The sequence below is a fragment of the Apaloderma vittatum genome, unplaced genomic scaffold (assembly GCF_000703405.1).
Source record: "Apaloderma vittatum isolate BGI_N311 unplaced genomic scaffold, ASM70340v1 scaffold17012, whole genome shotgun sequence".
In the NCBI taxonomy this organism is placed as follows: domain Eukaryota; kingdom Metazoa; phylum Chordata; class Aves; order Trogoniformes; family Trogonidae; genus Apaloderma; species Apaloderma vittatum.
Genome location: NW_009702072.1, coordinates 16,367 through 41,604, shown reverse-complemented (window position 1 = coordinate 41,604; position 25,238 = coordinate 16,367). Strand labels below are relative to the sequence as shown.

The 25,238-nt window shown below is 40.3% G+C and overlaps 1 protein-coding gene across 1 annotated transcript in view; it reads right to left on the bottom strand.

Moving 5' to 3' along the window:
• The window catches only part of MAPRE2 (microtubule-associated protein, RP/EB family, member 2), a 37,753-nt gene extending 15,485 nt beyond the window's left edge, over nt 1-22,268 (bottom strand). The window contains exons 1-3 of the mRNA XM_009879401.1: nt 22,143-22,268; nt 9,772-9,917; nt 7,625-7,838 (exon numbers count right to left, since the gene is read on the bottom strand). Coding sequence (XP_009877703.1) covers nt 7,625-7,838; nt 9,772-9,917; nt 22,143-22,263 — 481 coding nt within the window. The 5' untranslated portion in view covers nt 22,264-22,268. The remainder of the gene's footprint in view (nt 1-7,624; nt 7,839-9,771; nt 9,918-22,142) is intronic.
• Between the last annotated feature and the right edge of the window lie 2,970 nt (nt 22,269-25,238).

The following is a 25,238-nucleotide window of genomic DNA, read 5'->3' as shown; positions in this document are numbered from 1 at the left end:
AAGAGCCATGAAGGCAACTAAGGGACTGGAGCACCTCACATATGAGGAAAGGCTGAGAGAGCTGGGACTGTTCAGCCTGGAGAAGCTTCAGGGCAATCTTATCCACACCTGAAGGGAAGATGCAAGGAAGATGGAGACAGGCTCTTTCCGGTGGTTTCCAGTCGAAACAAAAAAGGCAATGGGCACAAACTGAAATACAAAAACCCACATTAAAATGCAAGAAAACACTTCTTCACTCTGAGGGTGATCAAGGGAAGTTGGGGGGCCTCCATTCTTGGAGAGATCCAGAACTCGACTGGATATGGTCCTGGGCAACTGTCTGTAGGTGACCTTGCTTTGAGCAGAGGAGTTGGACTGGATGAACCCAGAGGTGCCTTCCCACCTTCACTGTTCTGTGAGAACTCTGTTACAGAATGCTCTGGTTTTAGGTCAATGCAAGGTCCAATTATAAATTTTTGTAAACAGTATCACAGTTGTTTCAATTAGCACCAGGAAATCTTCTACCTGCTCATGTAACACTAGCAGAGATGAGAAAAACAAATTCACAACCAAGAGACAAATTATTTTGTTCTTGTATTGAAATAAGTTGGATGGATCAGCTTTGAAATGCATTACATGTTTCTCTGTGGTGCTCCAGAAACAATTACTAGTCAGTCCATCATAATTAAATATATTCCCTGCAGTTTCACTTTTACTATTTTGTTTTGCAAAAGACGTAAGTTTCACAAACAGATGCACACTTCTGCAATTTAAAACAGTGGATGCTGGCACCGTGCACATTTTGGTACAAAAAAGCTAGGCTGAGAATTCCAGGTCACTTTACATATCAACCGCAGTCTTGCAGACAAGAGACCTATTTAATGTTTAGAGAGAAATCTTCCTTGAAGCTACATGAGTAATTAGTATGCCATTAAATATTGATGCAAAATTCCAAGAAACCATGTGCATGAATACAGTGTGGACGTGCATCAGGATGGCGTGAAGAGCAATAGAAGCCCTGAGCAAGCACGAGACTTGGCTGAGCCTGCACGACAACTGCTTCAGTGGAATTTGGGAATCACTTGCAGTCTGTCTTCAGTCAAATTAAAGGATTTCATAAAATGAATATTCCTGACTCATGCCACAGAAATAAAAAAAAAGCCCACCAAGATGCCACAGAGTAGCAATTCCTTCAGGAAAAAAAAAAGAAAAACTCTCCATCCACTTAAAACAAACAAGTGAGAACAGCAGATTAATTAATATTCACACACACTTATTGTTACAGCTACACTGCGATGCAAGAAACTCTTCAGCTTAGGGACACTTAATGGCATAAGTGATGACAAATTATGCTTAATGGGAATGAAATGACCTTACACAAGATCTGACTCGACTTTCAGCATCCCAACAGGCTGCAGTGCAGCTGTGTAATTATTTTGTGGTACTAACTTCCCCTGGGTGGTAGGACCCCTCTCTCCCCTCAGTTCTCTGTATCTCCCCGCTGCTGCTGGCTGGCTGATGAGTTCTATGTTGATCATCACTGCCAGACAGCTGTGGTAAAAAGAAGTGCATACAAATATTTGAAACCAAAGCACTTTTTACAAATTTCAGCAAAGCAATCCAAGCAAGACCATACAATGGAGTATCCTTGTAAACTGAAAAAGTTTTGTTGACGGTGTAAGCCCCTCGGTTCATCTTTAATAGAAGGATATTTGGTGGATGGGAACTAATCACAGCCTTTTCTCCATCATATATGAAGACCTTTCTTTAGATTTAAAATAACCAACATTTTGATAGCAACTATTAATTGTTGTCAGCTGAAATCCCTATTTTCTCTAGAAACGCCTTCAAGCATGCAGGTGTTCACCTTCGACAGCTGAAACCCCTCCATGTAGACCTAATGGAAGAATACAATTTAAAATTTGAAATGCTTTTGAAAATCTGCTTTTTCTAAAAATTGACTGTCTGACTAGATATAAGGAGAAAGCAGTTTCAAAAGGAAAATCTGAAAGAAAATACACAAAGAAACGCGTACTAAAATATGAAAAATCATACAAAACTCTGAGTAACACAGACATTCAAACCACACCCATAGTACACTGAAAATTAAGACAGCAATCTTCACCACTGTCTTCCTAGAAAAAAAGGCTCTGGCTCTTGCGCAGCAAGCCATATTGCTTTGTGGTCTTATTTCTTGGGCTCGGTGGATTTAAAATTTCACCTCCTCTGCCAGCATGAGGAGGTGTGTCAGTATTAAGGCTGAGCCACTTTCCTCTCTACCTCCCAGGCCAGCACTGTTACTGCACATGCTGTTCCCGTCGGCTAGTGCAATTCCTTGGCCTCATATGAACTAGGCTCAAAAACATTTTCAGTTCATCGCCCAGCGGCCTTTCCCATCCCCAGCTCTGCCACGCTGTCCTGCAGCCCCGCACCACCACGAGCAGAGGTGGCTGTCACCAGCACCAAACGCCTAGGGAAAAAGGTAGCATGTTTTGGCGGAAAGCAAAGAAAAAAAAAAAGCATTAGAAGGAGCTCTCTAGTCCCCCAGGAGTCCTAATCCTATCACACTAGCTGCTAAAATAAAGACGGGTTTTGTCGAGTATTTTTATCCCTCAAAATTAATTTACATCACATCTGCCACAGTAGGATATACCATTTCCCTAAAGAAAAATTGTTTTTTTTCCTTGCCTAATTGACTCTTCGATGGCACACACATTATATATAAAGCATTCGTGCACAAACAGTTCATTCTGCCCTGGTTATTTTCCCTGTCATAGCGTGAGTATTTTTAGCCCTCATGTGATCCTCTAGTATTTTCCAGCTCTGCTTTAGTCATCCTGCTCTCTGTGAATATTTCGAACTAAAATGTCTAACAGTCTTCAGATCTGAGAAACTCTCACATTTTTAGCACACATGTAAATAATTAATTTTATTAAGCTGTCTTCTACCCATTTATTTTTGACACCCCACACCCATACATAAAGCAGTGCTCCATGGATTTGCTCTGACACACAGGAATACTTACGTAAGACACTAAGCTAAAATCCTGACAACCTGATCACTGCTTTCAATTTCATCAGATGAAGCTCTTCCTGCTATTTTCCACAGGGAGCATTAGAACTGGCACAAACAACACCGCCCTAATATTTTAATCCCTTACCACGATTTTGCCTCTACATCTGTGGGCTGTTTACCATTTGGAGGCTGCAGGAGATCGAAAGGCAGCTCAGGGCTGGCAGACGGCATTAGATGTAAAAGCAGCTGTGGTGCGGTTGGGAGAGAGCCCGCAGTGGTGGTCTGTGCTGCTGGCCCCACTCCTCGGAGGATGAAAACATTCTCGTTCCCGCAGCAAGGAGCTGCATTTACCTGGCAAATCCCTGCTGCTCGTACTCTTTCTAGAAGCAGCCTTTTACACATGTTAATGCTGCACCACCGTCGGCTCGGCAAGATATGGGCTCCGTCCCTCAAGGAAGGGTCGAGGCCAAGCGAGGGTGGCACAGCAGATTACTTGTAGGGACCTATTTACGCTTCCATTTCCGAGCTGCATTATCCTTGACCTGCACTGACTCCTCAGTCGGATCGCCTTTGGAAGCAGTAGGGCCTGCTGATGGTCTGCTCCCTGATTAGCACAAAAAAATACACCTTTGCAGGTTTCTCGAGTTTTGGGTTGTTTTTATTTCATTTAAAAAATGCTTTTAAGACCTCACTCTACATTTGCAAAAATATAGGTGAATACCCATGTATAGGTATGGAAAACAGCTACCTGATACCATGGGTCTTGTCAAGCTTTAGTGCCAGACTAAAATACCCAAAATAATGCTAACTCATGCCAGTACCTCTTTGGGTAAGCTTTTAGAGCAGTCTTTAGGAATTTGTCCACTTTCTTGTTAATTGAAAGACCTACCTTAGTTTACCTCTGAAAATACAGTGTTAGAACAGAGTGTTATAAAGCAGTTATGAATAATTCAAGAGATCAGCACCTCCTAAAATCACTGAAAAATAAAGCTCTGGCAAAGGACACTGGAAGACTTATTCTGTGGAACAATAGGAATAATCTGAATCACATATGAAATTACTAGTAGATAAATAAATTATTCTGCTAGAAAAACTTGGAATAGGCACATTTAAAAGTCTGTCGAAACCAAAACTATAGTACAAACAAGTACCCAAATGTCTGCTTGCTCCTGACACTAGACAACAGATGCATATATTTCATAGAATCTTAGAATCATAGAATGGCCTAGGCTGGAAGGGACCTGAGAGATTATTTAATCCAACCTCCCTGTCATGGGCAGGGACACCTCTCAACTAGATTAGGCAACACACGGGGCCTGAACAGGGATCAAACCTGTGACCTTGGTGTTATCAGCACCACACTCAACCGACTGAGCTAACCAGCCTCCTATTTAGGGATACTCACTGCACACTGTGTAAAAAATTTCAGATTATGTCAAAAGATCTTCTGGGTTCTTTATTTTCTCTCACTATTGCTTCTTTTGGTTTGTTAATGAACTGAAACAAGGCAGTACTAAGATTTCAAAGCTCCAGTGTTAATGCAGAGCAAATCATAAAAATTAAAAATGACATAAAAACAGAAAACATACAAAAAAGAGGCAAGCTACTGTGGCAAACTGCTACAAATGCTGGTGAATGCTTGCTGCATTGTACACCAAGAGGTTACTGCATCAAGCACCTCACCTCACCATGTTTACTGCTCCTACAACAAAACTCAACGGAAATGTAAAACCTCAGTCATTTCAGCAAAGACCAGGAAAGTCAAATAACAAAATAATAAACATAGAAGTTGATTTATGCCACCTGATATGGTACTTACTCAGGGGCATGTATTCCCTCTTTGAGCCTGTAGTGAAGACAAAGCTCCAGATGGGGTGGGCAATCCGTAACCTGCCGCAGGAGAACTCACAAGACCTTTTTCTCCCTTTTCATATAAATAGCTAAGCTTGTTTTGCTCACTTGGGCATCTGTTGGCTCCTATGACAACTGGAATGAATCCTCCTTCACTTCCAGCTAAGTGTGCATGTACACAAGGCAGAGATAAAGAAGCACATCTTTCATGGCAATTTCCCAAACTCCCAGGACTCACTCTCACATCATCCCAATTTACTGCCAAACGGCAGGAGACGAGGCCCACACAAGCTTGCAGATGAATACAGCACTCCTCCCAGTGTCTTCTATCAACAGGCATCCAGCAAGCGCTCCCATCTTTTCAAGCAACCAGGCTGCATGACGTGGTGAGGCGAGGCACAAAGGTACAACACATCCATGAAAGGAAAACGTGCTCGCTTAGAAATTGAATAAACCTAAGAATGACTGACATCTAACAGAAATAGTCTTGTTCTAAAACACAAGCAGCAATAAAAGCTGGAACTCTTATTTCACCCAGCATCATGCAATGTCTATACTCCCTCTCTTCAGGTCATCAGAAATTAAACTATTGTCCTGTCCGTCATTCTTCTGGACAATACTTAAGCAAACAAGGAAGGAAGCTTTCCATGAAAAACCTGGCTCTCACAGCCACAGGATCTTACCAAAACTCATTACTCTCAGTTGCCCTATTCCATACAAGGGCTGGGAAGGAACAGGACATGCACTTCATACAACCAGCAACACGCCCTGAGATCACTGCATTACCCTCCGTATCAGCTGGCTGGTTCCACTCCAGTAGCTATTCTATTTCTCTAGGATTGTCACCGCTACAATTTTCACTTGGATGACACATTTTTTACTTTGGTAAAAACACACTATCTGCAAGACTAATTAACAACGTGGTAAAGTCTGTATTTAATAGAAGTGTCTCTTCCAATTTCTCAATTGGACAACATTGTGACATTAGCACTTGTGGGGGTTTTCTGTTTTCAAAAGGGAGTGCAAAACATCACATGAGAAATTATAGTGTACCATGCCCTGAAATTCAGAAGTTCAGACACAAGATGGTGCAAAACAAAGATGTAAACAAGCTTTAGAAGCCCAGAGCAGCACTGGCCTGCTATTAGGTGCTCAATTTCCTGGAAGCCCTAATGAGCTGAAGGCAGCTGGCCAAGTACACCTCACTTTGACGTCAGAAGTGATCAGAGCAGAACGCTGAAATCTGGGTATGAGTCCAGAGCATAAGCCAGCCTAAAAGTGATGGTGCCCCTTCCTTTTGCCGGCACTCGTGCATACCTGAGTCCATGAGGAGAAAGGTCATAGATATAAGCCAAATGAAAATTAGTCATTATTTGATGAAAATGTTTGCGCAAATAAGGTAAAACCTAGGATAAACCAATAAAGGAATTAAGTGTGTGTGTTTCTGTACGCACAAATCCATATGCATATGGGCAATCAACCCCAGTAACACTTGTTTAGTGATTTTTTTTTTTAATGTTAACTACTCTCCTGTTCACTCAACTCTCAGTTATCAAAAAATAGCATCTGCTTAGTTAACCACTCATGCTCGTATCAGATAAATACCAAAGATCCTTTGGCCTGTTCCAGAAACACTGTTGTGGTTTAACCCCAGCCAGCAACTGAGCCCCACACAGTGGTTCGTTCACTCCCCACCAGTGGGATGGGGGAGAGAATCAGAAGAGTAAAATTCACAGGTTAAGATAAAGACAGTTTAAGATATAAAGCAAGAGTCAAGCACGCAAGCAAATGATAACAAGGAATTCATTCATCACTTCCCATCAGCAGGCAGGTGTTAAGCCATCTCCAGGAGAGCAGGGTGCCATCAGGCATCATGGGGACTCGGGAGGTCAAACACCATTGCTCCAAATGTGTGTGTCCCCCTGCTCCTTCTTCCCCAACTTTTATTGCTGAGCACAAAGTCATACGGTCTGGGATACTGCTTTGATCAGCTGCTGCAGCTGTGTTCCCTCCAAACTTCTTGTGTATCTTCAGCCTACTAACTAGTAAGGCAACGTGAGAAATAAAAAGGCCTTGACTCTGTGTAAGCACCGATTAGCAATAACTAAGACATCTACATCTTATCAACATTGTTTTGGTCACAAATCCAAAACACAGCACCATACAATCTCCTATGAAGAAAGCTGACTCTATCCCAACAAAATCCAGTACAAAACTAAATAAAAAGTTACAGGTATCTTTGAGAAGGGTAATAGTTGCATGTGGCTACTTAAGAGGACTAGCAAATCTGCACAACAGGCACCTATAAAATCACAAATCAATTCATTTTTTCCTTCTGGTCAGCCCTTAAGATTTGGAAGCATTTCACACACCATAAAAAATAAAAAAGAAATCAGCCCATGCTAGCAATTTCCTGCAAGGGAGGAAACGTGAGAGGAACACATTCCATTTAACGTTCTTGAATAAACTTACACATATCACATTCAGCACAGCAACAGGATGGTTAAATGCCTTTGTCTCCACCATCAGACATCACTAGAATTCACACCATTTACATCAAGGGTTCAGTGAAGAAGATTCTACACACGATAGGGTTGAGCCAAACTAGAATATACACCTGAAGTTGTCTTCTGCTGTCTCAGATGCTAAGCCTATGACTAGGCAGAATGAATTGTCCACCCACATGAGAAAATTATTTTTAACTAGTATTTATGTAAAACGGATCACAGTTTATAATTGTCTTCAGAGACAGAAATAGAATTCTTCAAGATGCAAATACCTGCAGTCGGAGAGTTTGCATGGTGAGACTTTTTGGGCAAGTTGAAGATCTGTTCACCAGGATCTGGTGGGGGAAGAGCATCTTGGCCTTGTCGAGCTTCCACAGGATCATACTCCTTCCCATCATAGTTAGCATCAAAGAACTTCTTAAACCATTGAATGAAATCTAAGTTGTCCTGGAAGCGCCCTTTGACCAGTTTTTCCACAGGTATTACCTGAAAGGTAGAATAAAGATTCCAATAATATATCAGTGACATTTTTAAATGTAAAAAGTTACATATATGTATTTATTTGAAAAAAATCTACTAACTATATTGGCATATATTCCTCTGCCATTGTTTCCTTACTAAAAGAAAGGAAATTATCATGGATTTTCTCTTAGAAATAAATCCAAAAAGCCCCAAACCCCAGTCCCTGAAGTGCCTATACAGTGGGTGTTTGTAAGACTTTATAACTGCTCTTCCAGAGAGTTACTTCTTTCTTACTGCAGTGACAGTCATGGTGAATGAAGCTGTTCGGAGAGTAACATTATACTCAGATAACCAGGGTTTTCTGTGTTGTTTTTTTTTTTTTAATAGGCATGCTATACAAGATCCAGACAGGACTTTTTTGCTCTCTGTCCTACTGTCTGAGCTACGAAAAACCCAGCACCATCTCAAAGACATGCTGAAGCTTAAACCAACCTATATTTTGGTAGTACATGTTCTTCATATGAACTAACCCTGAGGTTTTTAACCTTGTAATTTTTCTCCATTCCATATATAGCTATACATAGAACAGTTTGTGGACATGCAGAAGTTGACTAAAATGCCTATAAAGTTTTAGTAAAACCAAAGAAAGGCTATGAGAATAACTCCATACCCATAACCTGTATTTTTTTTTTCCTTTTTTCAGAGAAATTAAACCTAAAAAGGTGTCTTGGGCCAATATTACAGTGCTCAAGCTTCCTAGACGCTGTGGGCAGTCAGGGGCTACAACTGCAGAAGACAGATTGCCCTGCCTTGCTTAATTCATGCAGCTGACTAAAGAGCCAAGTCAAATGTATCTTAATGCCCCCTCAACATATTCAATTTTCAGCTGGAAAAAAGGTACCCAAAACCCTCGCAATTTTCATCTCTTCTTCAACGTTAAGACAACTGTAAAGGATTTTGCAAGTCTATGGTACTCCTACAAGGATTAACGTAGCATTTTGCATGCCCTTTCAAGTTGTTCCATTTGTATCTTAATTCTATGCTGAGAAAATATAGTGACTTTGATCCCTACAGAATAATTGATAATGATAACTCTGTTAGGCTTTCCAATGCTTCACTGTAAACAGAAGCATCCACAACATTTCAGGAAACAATGAGGGTTTTTCAGTGCTTTATGAAAAATCTTACAAGGCTGTCTGTTAAGACTGTTTAAATGTCAAAACAAGGCAACACTAAAAGCCAGAACAGAACCTTAACAGGGTATATAGCTAATTCATCTGTGTAAAACAAAGTATGACAACATAACTTTCATTATTCATTTTTAACAATAGTAGTTTATATCGGGGAGTCCGTCAAACTCTCACATTCCAGTATAAACCAATATCTTATGGTTGAACAAGCCATTTTCTAAGGGACTTACATTCTTAACTTTACAAGATCAAATGTGCTGTCCAGCTTATTGAATCACTGGGTAAATTATCCCAGCTCTTGAATAGTTTAAATTCCTCAAATCATGTTTTGAAAAAGAAATACAGAATACTTATAAGAACAGCATATTCCCAAATTATTTTGTTGGAAATTCAGGTCACCAGTAATATTACTGTATCTAAAACTAAGGTTCGCTAATGGTGAGGAATTTCCACACATGGTTTTTTATCAAAAAGGGCTCTGATATTAAGATATAAGGGGTTAGGCTGCACAATTCCTCAGCAGACACATGGACTCAATTTTCAGTTTGTACCTAAACGGAGCATGCCAAATTTCTTGCTTCATTCCTGAATATCCTTTTCAGATGATGTAGGTTCAAGAACATCTTCACATGCAACTTGTAATTCCAGTTCTTAGTCCAAAAGTTGAAAAGGTTTTTTAAAGTTTGTTCACCGTATTTGTTGATTTTACCCAGTTTATACAACATTTGAAATGTGTAGTGATTGAAATACAAGTGCAGGATGCCTACCTTATCCACATTCATTCTTTTAAACGATGCCTGCAGAAGCTTGAAGTTGTGAATGTATTCATGCTCCAGCTTTGCTTGAAACTTTACTTTCTTCAAGCTAATGCACCCTGGGAACAACATGTCCATGAACTGGCAGTAAGCTGCTCCTATAACAAGAGAACGCATTGACGTTAATCCAGATGCACCCAGCTAAGACCAAATGGCGTTTTTAATGTCATTAGCAGAAAGCATGAGCAGAAAGCAACTGTGCTGAATACGTCCCTGATGTAATTCAACCTAACATTATGCATCCAAGATCTACTTGTCTAATGTACACTGAGCAGAGTGACATGTCAAGGTGGTGGTTTTTTTCCATTCAGTCCAAATGCATGGCACACTGTTGAGCAGCATCTGAAAAACCACTACGACTTTATGCGAAGTAAACCTTTCTTCTATTTAAAACGTATGTTCTTGGAGTCCCTATACATGGTACAACTGTCCACACAGGGAGAAGATCACGGTCAAAATGGAAATCTCTTAATAAGATCACTCAATCCTCACAGTCCCCTGAATTCAACAAAGTCAACATCATCTTTCTTCTGTCACTTGTAGCTGAATGCTAATCAAGTCCAAGGCAATCATTTAAGATTATACCAAACCACAATTTAAAAAAAAAAATAATTGTAAAGCTCCAGCTTGTTAAAACATACTAGCCAGTTCCCACTCCTCTAAATCAAACATCCTTACTGACTTTCATCTCCTGAGAAAAGCATTTAAGTAAGCACACTTTAGCCTTGTCCACCCATAGATTTCAGACACTGGACTGCTAGGGTTAGTTCTCATTCAAAACAAGAAGGTTTATAAGTTCACCTTGGAGGGCTACCTGAAATTACGTGGTAGTAGGCAGGCATGTGTGTGCGCGCCTTCGTGTGTGTAGAATGCAGCACAGAGCAGCAAGTATATGGAAAAATTTCTAAACAGCGCACCGAGCACAGCTAACAGAGACAGTCTCGTCTTGTATGCAGGGAGCTTCCTCCTACAACGTCATCACATCAGTGTCACTTGCAAAATAAGGCTTTACTGTTGACAAACTCAAGTTTTTCTAAATTAAGGATGAAAGTGTTTGAGGAAATCAGAGGAAAACAAGTCTCAGTTCAGCAGAGAGTTTTCTACAAAATGCCTCATGCGAAGGTTCAGCGAAGTCCGCTTCTGGAGCAGAGGGCTGGGTGTGCGCAGCCCCTGTGCTCGAACACACAGGGCTGGGAAGCGATCACCTGATTACTCCTGGCAAGTTTTAATTTCACTTCCACAAAAAACAATTCTGTGCATTTAGTGCAGATCAGTTTTGACAAGCAAGTGTCCAGATCTCATCTAACAGTTCAACCCAGTATCATCAACAACCCTTTTAATAAAAAAATAATTCTGCTGAGTGCTCATACAGAAATGAAACTAACACAGCAGACACCTGCCTTGCCCAGTTTCACAGGAGAGGCAATAATACCATAAACTTTAAGACATTTTTCTCCATGGGTAGGCATGTGTTTTGACAGAGCCAACTTCACGCATGGGATAGTTCTTATTCTCTGTATCCACTCAACCATCATATGACAGGTTACAGAGCTCATAACTTCCCAAAAAGAGAAGCACAGTTTAACAGTGGAGTTTAAAAAAGTTTCCCAAAATATTGATATGAGTTTTGCTATGGGATTTACCAAGATCAAGGTTTAGGGATGAAAACCACTGCCATTTAAAAAAAAAAAAAAAATTCTCTTCATGTTGCCTAGCTTTGGGGGGGGAGAAATGGTTATAAAAAAAATAATCTGATTTTCCAAGGACACCTTGTGCTTAACTGTTTGCAATAGTTCTGATATGATTAGGAATCAAAGTGAAATATTCCCTACAGGAAAAGAAGCCTTCTGGCAAGTTACAAACATCAGATGACAAATCTGCATTTTCTTATAGAAAGCCATATAAACACAATTAGTTATTCAAAACTCACCCTTAGCAAGAGAACTGGTAAATATGTGGCAACAGAAAAATGACACTGCAATTCAAAGCATGGATATGCAGATAATGCATGGCTTGACTACATTTATTACTATTTAATTTCATGCAAAAGGATTATTATGCAATCATTTCATGTTATAAATTGAATTTGTTCCTAACTGTGTCCTTTCATCCTCCCCATACCCCAATTATAAGCTTTACTCTGATATCTACGTAATTGCCTGGAGGCCTTGAAAATGCACTGAGTAACCTTTCATCTAGATCCTTTTAAAAAACCAGAAACCCAAAGTGTTCACATGAGATTTTCTCCGTCTGCTGGTAAGGCAAATTCCTTCTGCATGCCTATAGACAGAGTCTTACTAGGTTTAAGACTCTGGTTACAGTACTGCCTCGTGTTTTCCTCCCGTCCTGCTGGCAGTTGCTCCTGAGCGTTTGCCAGCCAGGAGGTGGTCCTGGGTCTGCACAACACTCGAGGGCAGAAAACACTGGACTACATCCACACGACAGCACGAACCTTGTCTCTGCTATAACATCGAAGCTGGCTGCTGCTGGGCTGCTTCCCCGACAGGAGGATTTTATTGCACTGGCAAACACCATTCATTAAAATGCTCCTTCCTGAAGCACAGAGGCAGCTTACAAACATGGGCTGAACTAAACACTGTTAAACTACAAGGAGAGGAAACTCTTCCCAGAAGGCAGAGACCTACCACAGCAACAGGAGAAAGCAAAAATATCATTACAGTCAACTGGGACTACCCAATTTGGACATGGAGGTTACATATACATATTTAATATTATATAGATATTTATTTATAATTTAAAATGTTAGCCCCTGAAGCTTGTAGTTGTCACATTGCAGCTGAATGCCAAACGTCACTGCAGCAGAACGGGGACGCTACTTTCTGCACTGCCCATGGCTGAGATTTCCTGATGGCAGGAGGAAGAGCAGCCCCACTGAACGGATACAAGACTACTCTGCCTTTACCTCACAGCCACAGCACGTAGGCGTGTGATCCTCTGAACACTGGACAGCACTTTGGGTCTATTCAATTTAACGTACAACCGATGCTTCAATGCAGGTATACAGGAAGTGAATATTTTTAACGGAATATAAAGAAAGTGGCAGTAGAGAGAACGACATCATGGCTTGTGACATACCTATTGCATAATTTACACGAACAAGAGGATTTTTATGCCTCTATCTTTTAGTCAAGATTTTGAAACTTCTCTACATTTTCTGCAAAAAAAGAAACTACTCTCAAAAAATAAAATAAAAAAATAAAAAAATAAGAAATCCTCAAAGACTTAATGCTATAGAGAGGAGCTTGAGAACATACTACCTGTCCGGAAGGAGTCTTGTAATAAATCTGTTTCGCTGACCAAAAAACTTTTGAATGCATAAAAATGCACATACATACATACAAACTGAAATAATTTCAAAACTACTCAAATGAAAGATGAAGAATACAGTGGGTAGCATTGCAGAAGAGGGATCAATGTTAAAACCCTCCTACTCTGTACTAGTTAACGAGCAATTTAGAATCACTGGGTAAAAGTCCTTCTGCGTTTTGATCTAGAATATTGATGCAGCCATTAGTTACAGAAGATACCCACAGGCCAGGCTCCCAAAACCAACCTGCAAACACGGCTATGCTGGACGACACCCTCAGCAGCCACTAGTTTTGGCCTGATCAGTGAGTGGAAAGAGCCCAACAGCATCCCAGAGTTTGGAGATGTAGATAATCTTTCGCTAGTCCCCCTTACAGTAAACAATGCTGAAATAATTTTAACTTTTGTCCTATATTTTTCTGTCCCTGCTTCCACGTTTCATTCCCAGACTGCCCATACTGACCTAGTTTGCTCTGAAGCATATGCACCCTGCATCGTTACAGACTTGCAGTTTTTCTCCTTTCTTCCATCTGGAGGCTGATGAATCCACAAATGCAAACAAATACTTTCTTGATAATCAAGCATACTTCTGCTTCTGACTATTTAAAGCACAAGGAAACTGAAGGAGACGACAAGAAAGGCAAGAGAATCCTGTTTGCTACAAGTTTTACTGCTCAGTAAACCTCTTGGATTTCATCTGTAGAGCAAGAATAGATCCTTGGGGATTTTTTAGCATTTTTGTTTATATATTTATGAAGGAAAAAGAAAATATTATTTGCAAACTAACTTCTTTAAATAAACTACAGTTAGTACTTATACTAATAAAGTATTTAATATAATCCAAAAGTATAATAAAAGCCCAGGTATTGCCAAGTTACTATCTGTCCCCTGGAGGACAAGTCAGGTCAACCCTTCACAGCATGTCAGCAAACTGCCTCTTTCCACCCATCCCTGTATCCCTGCGGTGTATGGGAGCAAGATCCTAGAAAGTGACATAAGCCTACATCAGCCAACATGGGAACACAAAGGGTCCAAGAAAAGACAGGGCCTGGGGGGGGGGGGGGTGTGGTGTGTGTCATTTATTTTAATTCTGATGTCCAAATCACAGCAGATGGAGATAAGTGGTACACCAAAAATTTTCTCTAAATGCCTAGTAAGAATTTTGTTCTAAAGTGGAATGCAATTCAAGTTTAAACCTTTTAACCAGGGCTTCAGTTTGATTTTCACATATAGTTTTTGAAAAATTTGGGTAAAAAGGCTGACCATACCTTCTTCTACAATTAGAGTTGTTTGTTTGATTACTTTAAGGATATATTTTTCTCATAAAATCATAGAATGTTAGGGGTTGAAAGATGATCTCGTCCAACCCCCCTGCCAGAGCAGGATCCCTTAGGGCAGCCATACAGAAATGTGTCCAGGTGGGTTTTGAAAGTCTCCAGAGAAGGAGACTCCACAACCTCTCTGGGCAGCCTGTTCCAGTGCTCTGTCATCCTCACAGTGAAGAGATTTCTCCTCATGTTGAGGTGGAACTTCCTGTGTTCTAACTTAAACCCATTATTCCTTGTTCTGTTACTGAGAAGAGATTGTCCCCTTCCTCTTGACACCCACCCCTCAGATATTTGTATACGGTAATAAGATCCCCTCTCAGCTGTCTCCTTTCAAGGCTAAACAGCCCCAGTTCTCTCAGTCTCTCTTCATAGGAGAGATGTTCAAGTCCCTTAATCATCCTCGTAGCTCTCTGTTGGACTCTTTCCAGCAGGTCCCTGTCTCTCCTGAATAGGGGAGCTCAAAACTGAACACAGTATTTCAGATAATCTAAAAACCACATATCCAGTCACATCAGACACAAATTCCTTCCAATTATTCATTCCCTCCAAAGCTGCAAGAACCTGATCATGCATTTGGAAAATACAGATGATTTGTATGCCTATTAGTCATCAGTACTCCAGTTCACTAGAGCAGCCGCTGCTAATGCTGATGGGAAACTGCACACACCCCATAGTTCTGTTGCTGGGACAACAACAACTGAAAAAAGGCGGTAACTTGCAAGGAATATGCGTGACCTAATAGTTTTGATAAGGAAAAGGGGAGGGGGAAACCAAACACAAATGTCAACAATCATTGTTTACATTACAGCAGCACTTGGGGTTTGCCTTTTACTTCAGGCTTCCCAGAATTGCTTCCTTGGGAGTGATGTTAAGGTAGGTACACAGTAGTAGGGTTTTCTGACTTAGATATCAAATTGACTTTAGATTTCAAATACGGGTGTTCTGTTATGCCACTCAAGGTCTGTTATTTTTTAAAGACCGAGCTTGTCCGTGAGCATAAAGTTGTGTTACATAGAGCCACGTGTTTAAGCACAGCTCATGCTAAGCACTCCATTAGAAACTACCATCTTCAAATGCCTATTTGCATTTCCAGCACCAATATAAACTGGGATATAGGTTAACACAATTCTATTTCTCCAATTAAACCCCCCCAGTTTAAGAAGTTTCAGCCCATTTCCCAGTGAATGTTGAGCCTACATCAACCTACTGCCTGCTTTGCTGTAGAAAAGCAAGAATTCATGGGGCTCTGCATCAGTAAAGCCATTCTGGCCTGAGCTTCATCATTTCCAGCAACAGTCTTGGGAGGGCACTTAAAAAATAAAAATTGATGCAAATTAGAGAGCAGCCCTGCACATGGTTGTATGAGGACAGCCGCCTCAATGAGGGCAGAGTAAGTGCCTACAAACAGACAGGACCTTCTGAAAGCAACCCTGCCACACCAGAAAACCTACAGAACTATGTAGCTCCTACAACCTTACCGATAGTCATTGAGATACATGCACTTAACCTATATCTGCTTCAGAAAGTCCTGTTCCACATAGGTGGGGCATTTGTACAACATTACCCAGAACACTCACTGATCATTTTAAATAATATATGTGATAGAGAAGTTTCCCCTGTGTTAACTTGTATTCTCTTTTTCTTAAATATGTAAATCATTAAGCTGCTCATAAAATATACACAGCAGAGTATTTAATGCTTAATTTTTAGCAATAATTTATTTTCAAATTCATTAATTTTTAAGTGGGAAGATCAGAATAATTGTAAAAAACACAGTTCCCATTTAACTTAAAATAGCTGTGTAACTCTTTGTGCCTGAAGTCACACAAAATCTAACAGGCGCTTTCAAAGAGCGAGAGATCAATTGACTGCAAGTGAGTGCTATGAGTAATTAAATAATTAAAAAAGTAAAAGCCTTTTTTAAGTTGTATTCTTCCTGAATTCCTAATGATTGACATTTAAAAAAATATATTATTGGCTGGGAATCTCATCATACTGCTTTGCAAGCTTCCTCAGAAAGTTTTAGAAACGATCTTAGATCCAATCATTAACATCCATTGTATTCCTCTAATCCTAAACATCATATGGAAGACATTAGAATGTCATTGACGCTAAGCATCCTCTGTGTTGCATGACCTCAGGACAACATGCCAGTTCCTTGAAACATGGCTTGGTTACAGAGTGCAAATGGGATCAAACCATGTTTTAGTCATGTTTCCAAGTTGCTCTACAGACCCAGCCTTTGCAAGACTGCAAACTGGAAAAAACCCAAAACCACTGATGATGAAACACACTTCAGCTTCGCAGGCACTAACACACTGGGTTGTACAGAAATCATGCCGGCACCAAATGCTCCAAAAGGGTCCCATAATGCAGACTTTGGTAATACATGTGTAGAAAGTTATGGGTTAACATTGGCACTGAGCAAAATACTCTTTCTGTGATATGAAGTAACAAATCCTATGCAGTTGAGCCACAGAATACGCTCCTTTTGCAAATACACACAAATGAGCCCTGGAACAGGCTGCCCAGTGACGTTTTGGAGTCTCCTTCTCTGGAGACATTCAAAATCCGCGTTCCTGTGTCACCTACTGTAGGTGGTCCTGCTTTGGCAGGGAGGTTGGACTAGATGATCTTTTGAGGTCCCTTCCAACCCTTAACATTCTGTGTTTGTGTGTGATTCTGCGAAATGACACACTGAAGAAAAAGCCCTTCTTGACAGCTCTCTGTGTGGTCAGTACTACTCTTCTCCAGCCACCTCAGTCCTGCTCAGGATGATCTTTGCTAGGCTGGGCGAGGCAAGCCAGCTCTCCCAGGCCGCTGCTGGGGAGGCAGTGTGCCGGGACTGCCAGTCCCTCCTGCGGCTGAGGGGATGGAGGCTGGATGGGGCTGGAGGCACGACAGCCCTGTGGAAGCAAATGCTGCCAGGCCTTGGGGCTGGTGAGCAGCCCCACTGCACAGAGCCCCAGGACACGGTCCCACTACACCTCAGACACCCTCCACGAGCCAAAGAACGACACAAGAACCACCGTCGTCCCTGCACAGCACCGGTCACAAGGGAGAACAGCCCAAAGAGGCTGTGAGGGAGCTCTGCCCCCAAATCCCAAGCCTGAGAGGCAACACAAAGTCAAACAAAGAATGACATCTGCCCTGTCATCACGCTGCCTGCCTTCCTCCAAGACCACAGGGGTGGGGTACCAACAAAATGTATGTATAAAGGGACTATATATTTTGACAGAAGGAACGCCAGCTGAGATATTGTACTAGCTACAGCAGTTACCACATGAAAAATTCCCTGTGGCAACACCCAAGGCATCTGCAGAGAAAGCATCACAGTCTAAAATTTGAAAATGCCAAACCACATGCTCTCTTTATAATATTAAAAGGGAGGAAAAAAAAAAACCAAAAACAACCCACCCTGCATTTAATCCTTGCATACAAATCCTGAAAGACAGAAGGTCTGTATGCACTGGAGGCCAGACAATTTGCAAGTTTGTAATTCTGCTGAGGATTTTCAAATGCAGGAGCAGGGGGGAAGAGTTTCTGTATCTCCTTAACCTCAAAGGATCACACAAGTATGGCTAAGCCACAAATTATACTTCACTTCAGGCTGCCTTTTCCTTTCAATATACATTCACCATTTCTAGCTTTCTTGTTCATAACTTACATAGCTCATACACGTTTGTGTTGTTTCTTTTTAATTCATACGCAAGCTCTCTTTAGTCTCATGCCTGACTCTTATTTTGAATATACTCTCATGTAGCAGTCAAACACTCATGAAAAGTCCTGTAACAAGTTCACTTGGTATTCCCTATGGACGAAAAACAGCCTTAGTAAAGAAAATTCAGTTATAAGCTGTTTAGTAAGAATTCTTTTTAAGAACCCACTGCGTACTCATTGCAAAAATAGCTTGACTCGTAAGAAACAACCAGTGTCATAATTCATCTGAAACTCCTGTTCTCATGGGTGTTGCACATGGGGTCCTACCACACTAAATCCACTCAGTTGTTCTCTATTATTTGTCATTCACATATCAAATTAAATGGTTTCAGGTTTAGTACGCATCTAAATGCACTATGTCATCAATTAAAACCATGGATTATAAATTTCATATCGAGGATATCAACCTTGCAGAAAAAACAAACCTGAGGACCAAAAATCGACAAAATGACACTCACCTAAAGCAAAGAGAACTGTATTGCTTTGAGATGCTCAGGGATACTTTCTCTCTTAAGGTGTCAAAACTAAATTATCAGAGGAGCTGCAGACTAAATTTAGACTCTCCAGAGCTGCATCCATCCATAACCTGGCCTTTTTGGCACGCCACTACTACAGCAGGCATTCAGAAAGCTCAGGGGACACCGCGCTTTGCTCGGCCTACTTAGCAGAGACAAAAAACACATCTAAGACTCTCAAAGAATACAAATACTTCATGACTAAGCCAGCCTCTTCCTTTGCTGCTCCTCAGCCTAGCAGCTCTGCTCCTCTAACTGGCATTTGGGGAATAGGCTGGAATTGCTACACCACGTGTATTATCAAAGCTATTTTTCCACAACAATGAGAAAAAGAAGGTCTGATTGCTTTTCCTGTCTTTATTATGAACTGTCACGTTAAGATGTATGTATGCTCTGAACAAAGGCTTTAGTAAAGGCAGAATGTCACATTATTCCCACTTGCTTGAGCTCAGAACATCCAAAATTACTGCTAGGTTGGCTGCAAAACATGAGGTCTTACATCCAGGTGCTGAACACGAGTGTATTCCCCATCTAGGTAGCTCATGCCTCCTAAAACTAATGCTTTGGAGCTTTTCATTAAGACTCAGCATCCCCTCCTCCCTTTTCCACCCCCTGCTTTTTTTGGCCTTGCACTTAGGTTTTTCTGGCCTTCTGATTGCTTCTTATTAACAAAAATTAACAAGAACTAAACAGTCATATAACAACATGACAAATCGTAATGCTTTTGTCTAAAAAAGAAAATGTCCATACAATTTTACAGTAGGTTCTAAAAATTCAGTTACAATGACTCTGCAGCTCCCTGTTAATGCTGTGAAAGGCTACATAGCTGTCAAGAGTTTCCCACATGCTCGTTCTCTTTGAAGTCCTGCAGAAATGCTGGTATTTTATGGAAACTAATGTTAAGCTGCATGAAAGCTGCCAACTCTTTAAGGAACATCAGCCAAAGGAACACCAGAACAAATGAGTTAGATCGGCCATTCTCAAATTGTGCTTACTGGTGCTCTGCCTGTTATGGCTGGTCATTCTGTAAACCACACTAGAAGTATGCTAAATAAACTATATATACATTAAATAAACTTCTTGGAGCTTATATGGTAAGCTATATTAAATAGAGAAAGATTCCCACAGCTTCTTGTCTATCTTCAATTCCTACACATGTGTCTTGCACGTGAGAAACGAACCACGCAATCTCAAATGGAAAGGGCCTAGTCCGTAAGACTCTGTGCTCTAGGGTCTGCAATAACCTAGTGGAGTTTAGGTTCATCAGTTCACGGAGTAAAGTCTTCCGGACCGCAAGGACTGCATTAGAATGCTTCTTCATAAAGGAACTATTAAAGTGCCTTCAAGGCTTGTACCAAATATTAGTGTAAAAGAATGTGTATCAAGCTCAACCATCAAATCAAACAGGGAAACTCAAGTTTACATCTTTGACATGTTAAGATATGCACATAAAAGCACCAGGTAACAACAGCAATTAATACAATCCAGGAAGTTCTACAGAAGAAAAGATTTCATTTTATGTGGGATGGAGTAAGAGCTCTAAATGAGACGACTTTTTTTCAGTTTTTCCCTTGTGGTGCATCCCAAAATCCTCACTGGAGGTCACAGAAGTTGTATAAGCAGCTGTGCAATTAAATGGGACAGCGTGTTTGTGATGATTTTTAAGCTTTTCCCCTTTTTTTCCTCCTTTTTTTGCCCCACCCAGCTGAAGTCTCTGAATCTGATCTTACATAAGTATCTTTAACTCATTGTATTCTGCATAACTACATTTTTTTTAGATCACCTTTCCCCTACATTGGGAAAAGGCTTTGGGAGGGGGCCTTTTTTCTTTCTTTTTTTTCTTTGTAAGCCCACACACATTTAACTTGATGGAGAATTCACTTCAAAAGCTTCCTTTCAACTATTTATGGGCATATAAATAGCTATGCAGGAACAAGTCAATAACTTGTCTGGTATGCTTCCTGTTTCAAACAATGGCAAACACTGGGTATTTTGGGATGAAATGTCCATTTTCTGGTATCTTTCTATCTCCTTATAAGTGTATCTATATATATAACTACACCCTGTTTATACACACGTGCACATGCATCTCCACACAAATATTTCCTTTATCTTTAATTCACCAGAAGAAAATACTTGGGCTAACTTCTGTGCATGTAAATATAACAACAGTTAAATGTAAAATTTCAATTTCAAGTTTAATAACTGTTAGGAAAGTTATTTCCCATGTTCTATGTCTTCAGTTATTTATTTTACAATAGTTGTTCACATGCTCTTTAACCTGCACTTTTTCAATCTCAATTTTATAGTCATTGTATGAGCCTGAAAGTCTGCTTCTGCAGCTGAGATTCGTTTTTTAAACTTTGAAGAGCAGGCTATGAGGCTATCACTCTCAAAGGATTTTCAGGGCACATCTCCGAGACAGAAAACTTACCCCGGGTGATAGGTAAATCCAAATATCTGAATATAAGACCCCACTCATGCATTTCTGCTGGACTAGTAAATACTGAAATGGGGTAATGTGGTTTCAGTTCTTAGCACTCAGAGCATTGTCTCTGTAAGTAAGACATTCTCAGCATGTCAGTTGTCTGGAATTAGCCATCTAAGTTAGATCTCCTCCAACACAAACATCTTGAAAATTAAAATTCACAGTAGGAAATCAGAAAGAATCACTCCCCAGGGGCATCTGTATTCTCAGTGAAACATCAGCCTTTGTTTATGTCATTTCTAGTCATCATCTAGTTATAGACCCTGTTGTTTAACACGTATCTTGTAGTTGCCACTCTGATTAACCAAACTGTCTGAAGTATTCAAACCATTACCCTTTTTTTTTCAGGGCTCATTACCAAATTGACTTACAATACAAGTTCAGTTACATTTAAAGACAAATAGGCAGATTTGCTTGACAAACTTCTAAAGCCCACACAGCAGCTAAAGGCTCATTTCCTCAAATCCATGTTTTTCTTCCCAGTCACACTTGTGCTCTTTTCCTGCAAACATCAGCAGGGATTTGAGGATCCTTACGAGGAAAGAAAAGGTCCTGGAGAATTTTGTTCACCCAGGGTGTGGGTTCTCAATTTGTCTCTTTTTCAGCCATGTCCAGTCTCCATTTGAAAAGATACCACCCTGGTAGCTTTAAAACACAAAAGCTTATTACTGTATTCTTTTCTTGATTAGTTAACCCTTTTTATTATTTCTATGTATCTTCTACTACATTCATCCCATTCGTCTCTCCAGTTGTTATGCTTTCTCAAGGCACCTTATCTTTCCATGATTAACATGAACACAAGACTGTTTCCTTTGCACATACATTAGCCTCTTTTCTCAGAGCAACTGTTTTACATCAAAGTTAAAAGTTACCTATTTTCAACAATTCAAACTTGAAAAGTGGTTTTAAAATAAACATTTGTAGAGCATGCTGTGGTTTTCTTACCTGAACAGAGTTGTTCAACTTTTGTGTAGTTTAAAGCTAATATATCATTAACCCATGCGATGATGTCATGTCTGCTCATAGTCTCTTGGGTTATAGAGGTAGAGTACACGTTGACTGCCATTCCCCAACTAGGAAAAGAAAGCACATAAAATATTTTTGACATTTTGGTAATTGTTTTCCAGATACAATGAATTCACACGCTCAAAAAAAGAAGGAAAAGCTACATCACTCTACAAACTTCTCTTATTTATTGAGAACAGGGGCTTATGATCTTTTCTTTGATGATGCATAACCTCTTCAATGACCTCTTGGAATCTTAGGAATGTATATCTCTGGCTGTCATTGTGAACTTAAAGAACATATAAACATACAGTATTCTGCTTAATGCTAATAAGGTAGGAAAAAAATAATCAGACATAGTCTAAAGAAATACAGACAGGACCAGAGACCTGAAATTTTGTCACATAGTGCTGCACAAATATAGTGATCTGACATCTATCTATCATTTTTTTTGCAACCACAGGATGATCAGACTGCCTAAACCTATTTAATTTTCTGATAACTTCTAGAAGATGTAGCTGTTCTGCTTACTCAAATACCTATTTCTAACTGGAACAGGGACCTTTTGGGTCATTAACTCAGATCCTAACAGTCACAGAGTGAATGCAAGATAATATTTTTTATTAATTTACCAACATCTATCCTGAAAGTAACCAAGACCTGCACCTCCAACCACCCAGTTGGAAAGCTGCTGTGAAGCCAAATTCCTCAAAGACATGAGGAACATTTCCTCTCAGCTTAAACCCATTTGCTCTTCTGCCAGTATTATCCTCCAGGTCTAATGGCCTTTTTCTTTCACAGAGCTGATTTGATAATGCGTATGGGACACCACTCAGAGTCTATCCAAACGCCCAGGCAGAGAGATTAAATAAATCAATCCTCTGAGTCTCCTACCAAGTCAGACCTTCACTTAATGGTCATGCCAGTCTTCCCCCTTGAACAAACAGGTCCAAACTGTGTTCAGGTAACATTTTACCAAGACCTTGGGCAATGGCACTCTGTGCTGAAAATTTTCACAGCCACATCATTCTAAATAGATTCTTCTAGTTAGCTAAGGTCCTTTCCTGCAAGTAGGTCCCCAGTACCTACACTGGAAATGCATACTATTAGATTTTATTCCCTGTTATTCTACACTAGTCACACCTCTGTTGCAAGACATTGCCAAGAGAAAAGATGAGCATGTTCAAGTTTCTTATCAACAGTTTCAAAGAGCTGAACCAAGATCATTCATGAAAAGAGTAAATAATGTTCCCAAGACTAGCAGAATTCAGGAAGTCCACTGATAACAATTTGAGTACGAGATGTCTCAGGAATGATCAAACACTCAAAACTGCACTATTATAGTTGGTAAGAAAGGGTTTGGTGGGGACTGCACACCTTCGTCTCTAGTGGCACCCTCGTACCTAACACTTAACTAGCTAGGTTTAGTGCCAGTCCTGCCACCTCAGCCCTGCTCTCTTTCATTAAGAGAGATCTCTTTGGGGGGATCTGAGGTCTGCATGGACTATTTCCATCACAACTTGCAGAGATGTAACCATTTGAAGCTTGATACAGGGAACACAGACTGCAGGTTAACTCTGCCCATAATTGCATGTGCTGGTGCAATGCAGACAAAATGTGGGGAAAAAAGCACCAGCATGAAACTTGACTCAGTAACACATAGTTCTGTAAGTTCGTGAAACAGAGGATAAAAAACACAAGTTGACAAAATTCATAATGTAGGTCACCTTCTAAAAAACAAATTTCACAAACAGAAGGTTGTTCAAACTGTCCTCATCTACTGACATTAAAATCTAAAACACACAGTCCTCAAACTGGCCTTAGGAGGAGGGGGAAAAAAAAAAAAAAAAGAAAAACAAGCTGAAAAAAATCATGCTCAGATAGTCAGGCTACTACTGCCAAGAACTCAATTCAGAACCAGGCTGCCCCTCTATCCGCTTACGTATGGCCACCTCTGAAGTAGGGAAGAAATCGGTCTGTGCTCAGTCTGCTCAGCAATTCCTGCGGGCTCCCAGGCAGCACAGCACGTTGTACGCACATAGCACCGCATTCACTGCAACAGTTAGCAAAGGTCGTTTTCCTGGCACACACTGAGTGCTTGGATTGAACCAAGCGTTAGGAACAAAGTTTTAGAAATAGGGAGTGTCCTTTTACTGTTAAAACCACACCGTAAAGGCTAACCATGAAAGCTTATCTTCAACATCAAGATGGAAGGGATTAAGCAGGCAAACAGCACCTTTGTTACCAATAGCACCTCAAGTTTAAAACATTACTGTTAGCATGTTTTTTACTTTAGTATTTTTAGCCTCTTTATATAGTTTATAGAAACTAGGAGAAAGATACTACCACTGTCACTGTTAAACTAACACATTCAGTACTGTTTGTAAGATCAGGTCAGGTAAACAGCTTAATGGTGACTTAATATTCACTTAAGACTCAGAATAATGAGTTTAATATTAAACCAAGAGATCAATATGGAACAGTCCACTCACTTCTAAAGATGGTAAAGATACTTGGACTCTAACATTTGAAATAAAGCTTCTCTGATCTGTAATCAGAGTTTAATTGTCCTCTCAAGGTCAGGCAGAATTCAGAACAACCATCAGCTACCAGTAGTGAAAGCAGCAAGTTTATTCCGTTAAAAATAAAAAAAGAAATCAAGAAAATCCACATGGAGGAATGAAGCAGGAGTTTCCTCATCATACTTTTCCAAAAGGAACTGCAGAGAGAAATACCTATCCTTCTCCAACAGGAGAGGAACCAACCTCCTTTGCTGCAGTGCATGGCATGGAGAGCTCTACTTCAGGAAACGGTGAATGAATGAATAACCTTGAGTTTTACAATCATGCTTTGAAAGATATCTGTAATGCAACTTATGCTGTGTCTGCAAATTAATTATGATGGTCTATGGGTCAAACAAAAACTCAGGCTATTTTGTTAGAGACAATAGCTTCACATTTGTACACAGAGGTATGCATGGCATACAAACACACTTCTAAACAAACTTATACAAAACAAATCAGAATTTCTGTTAAA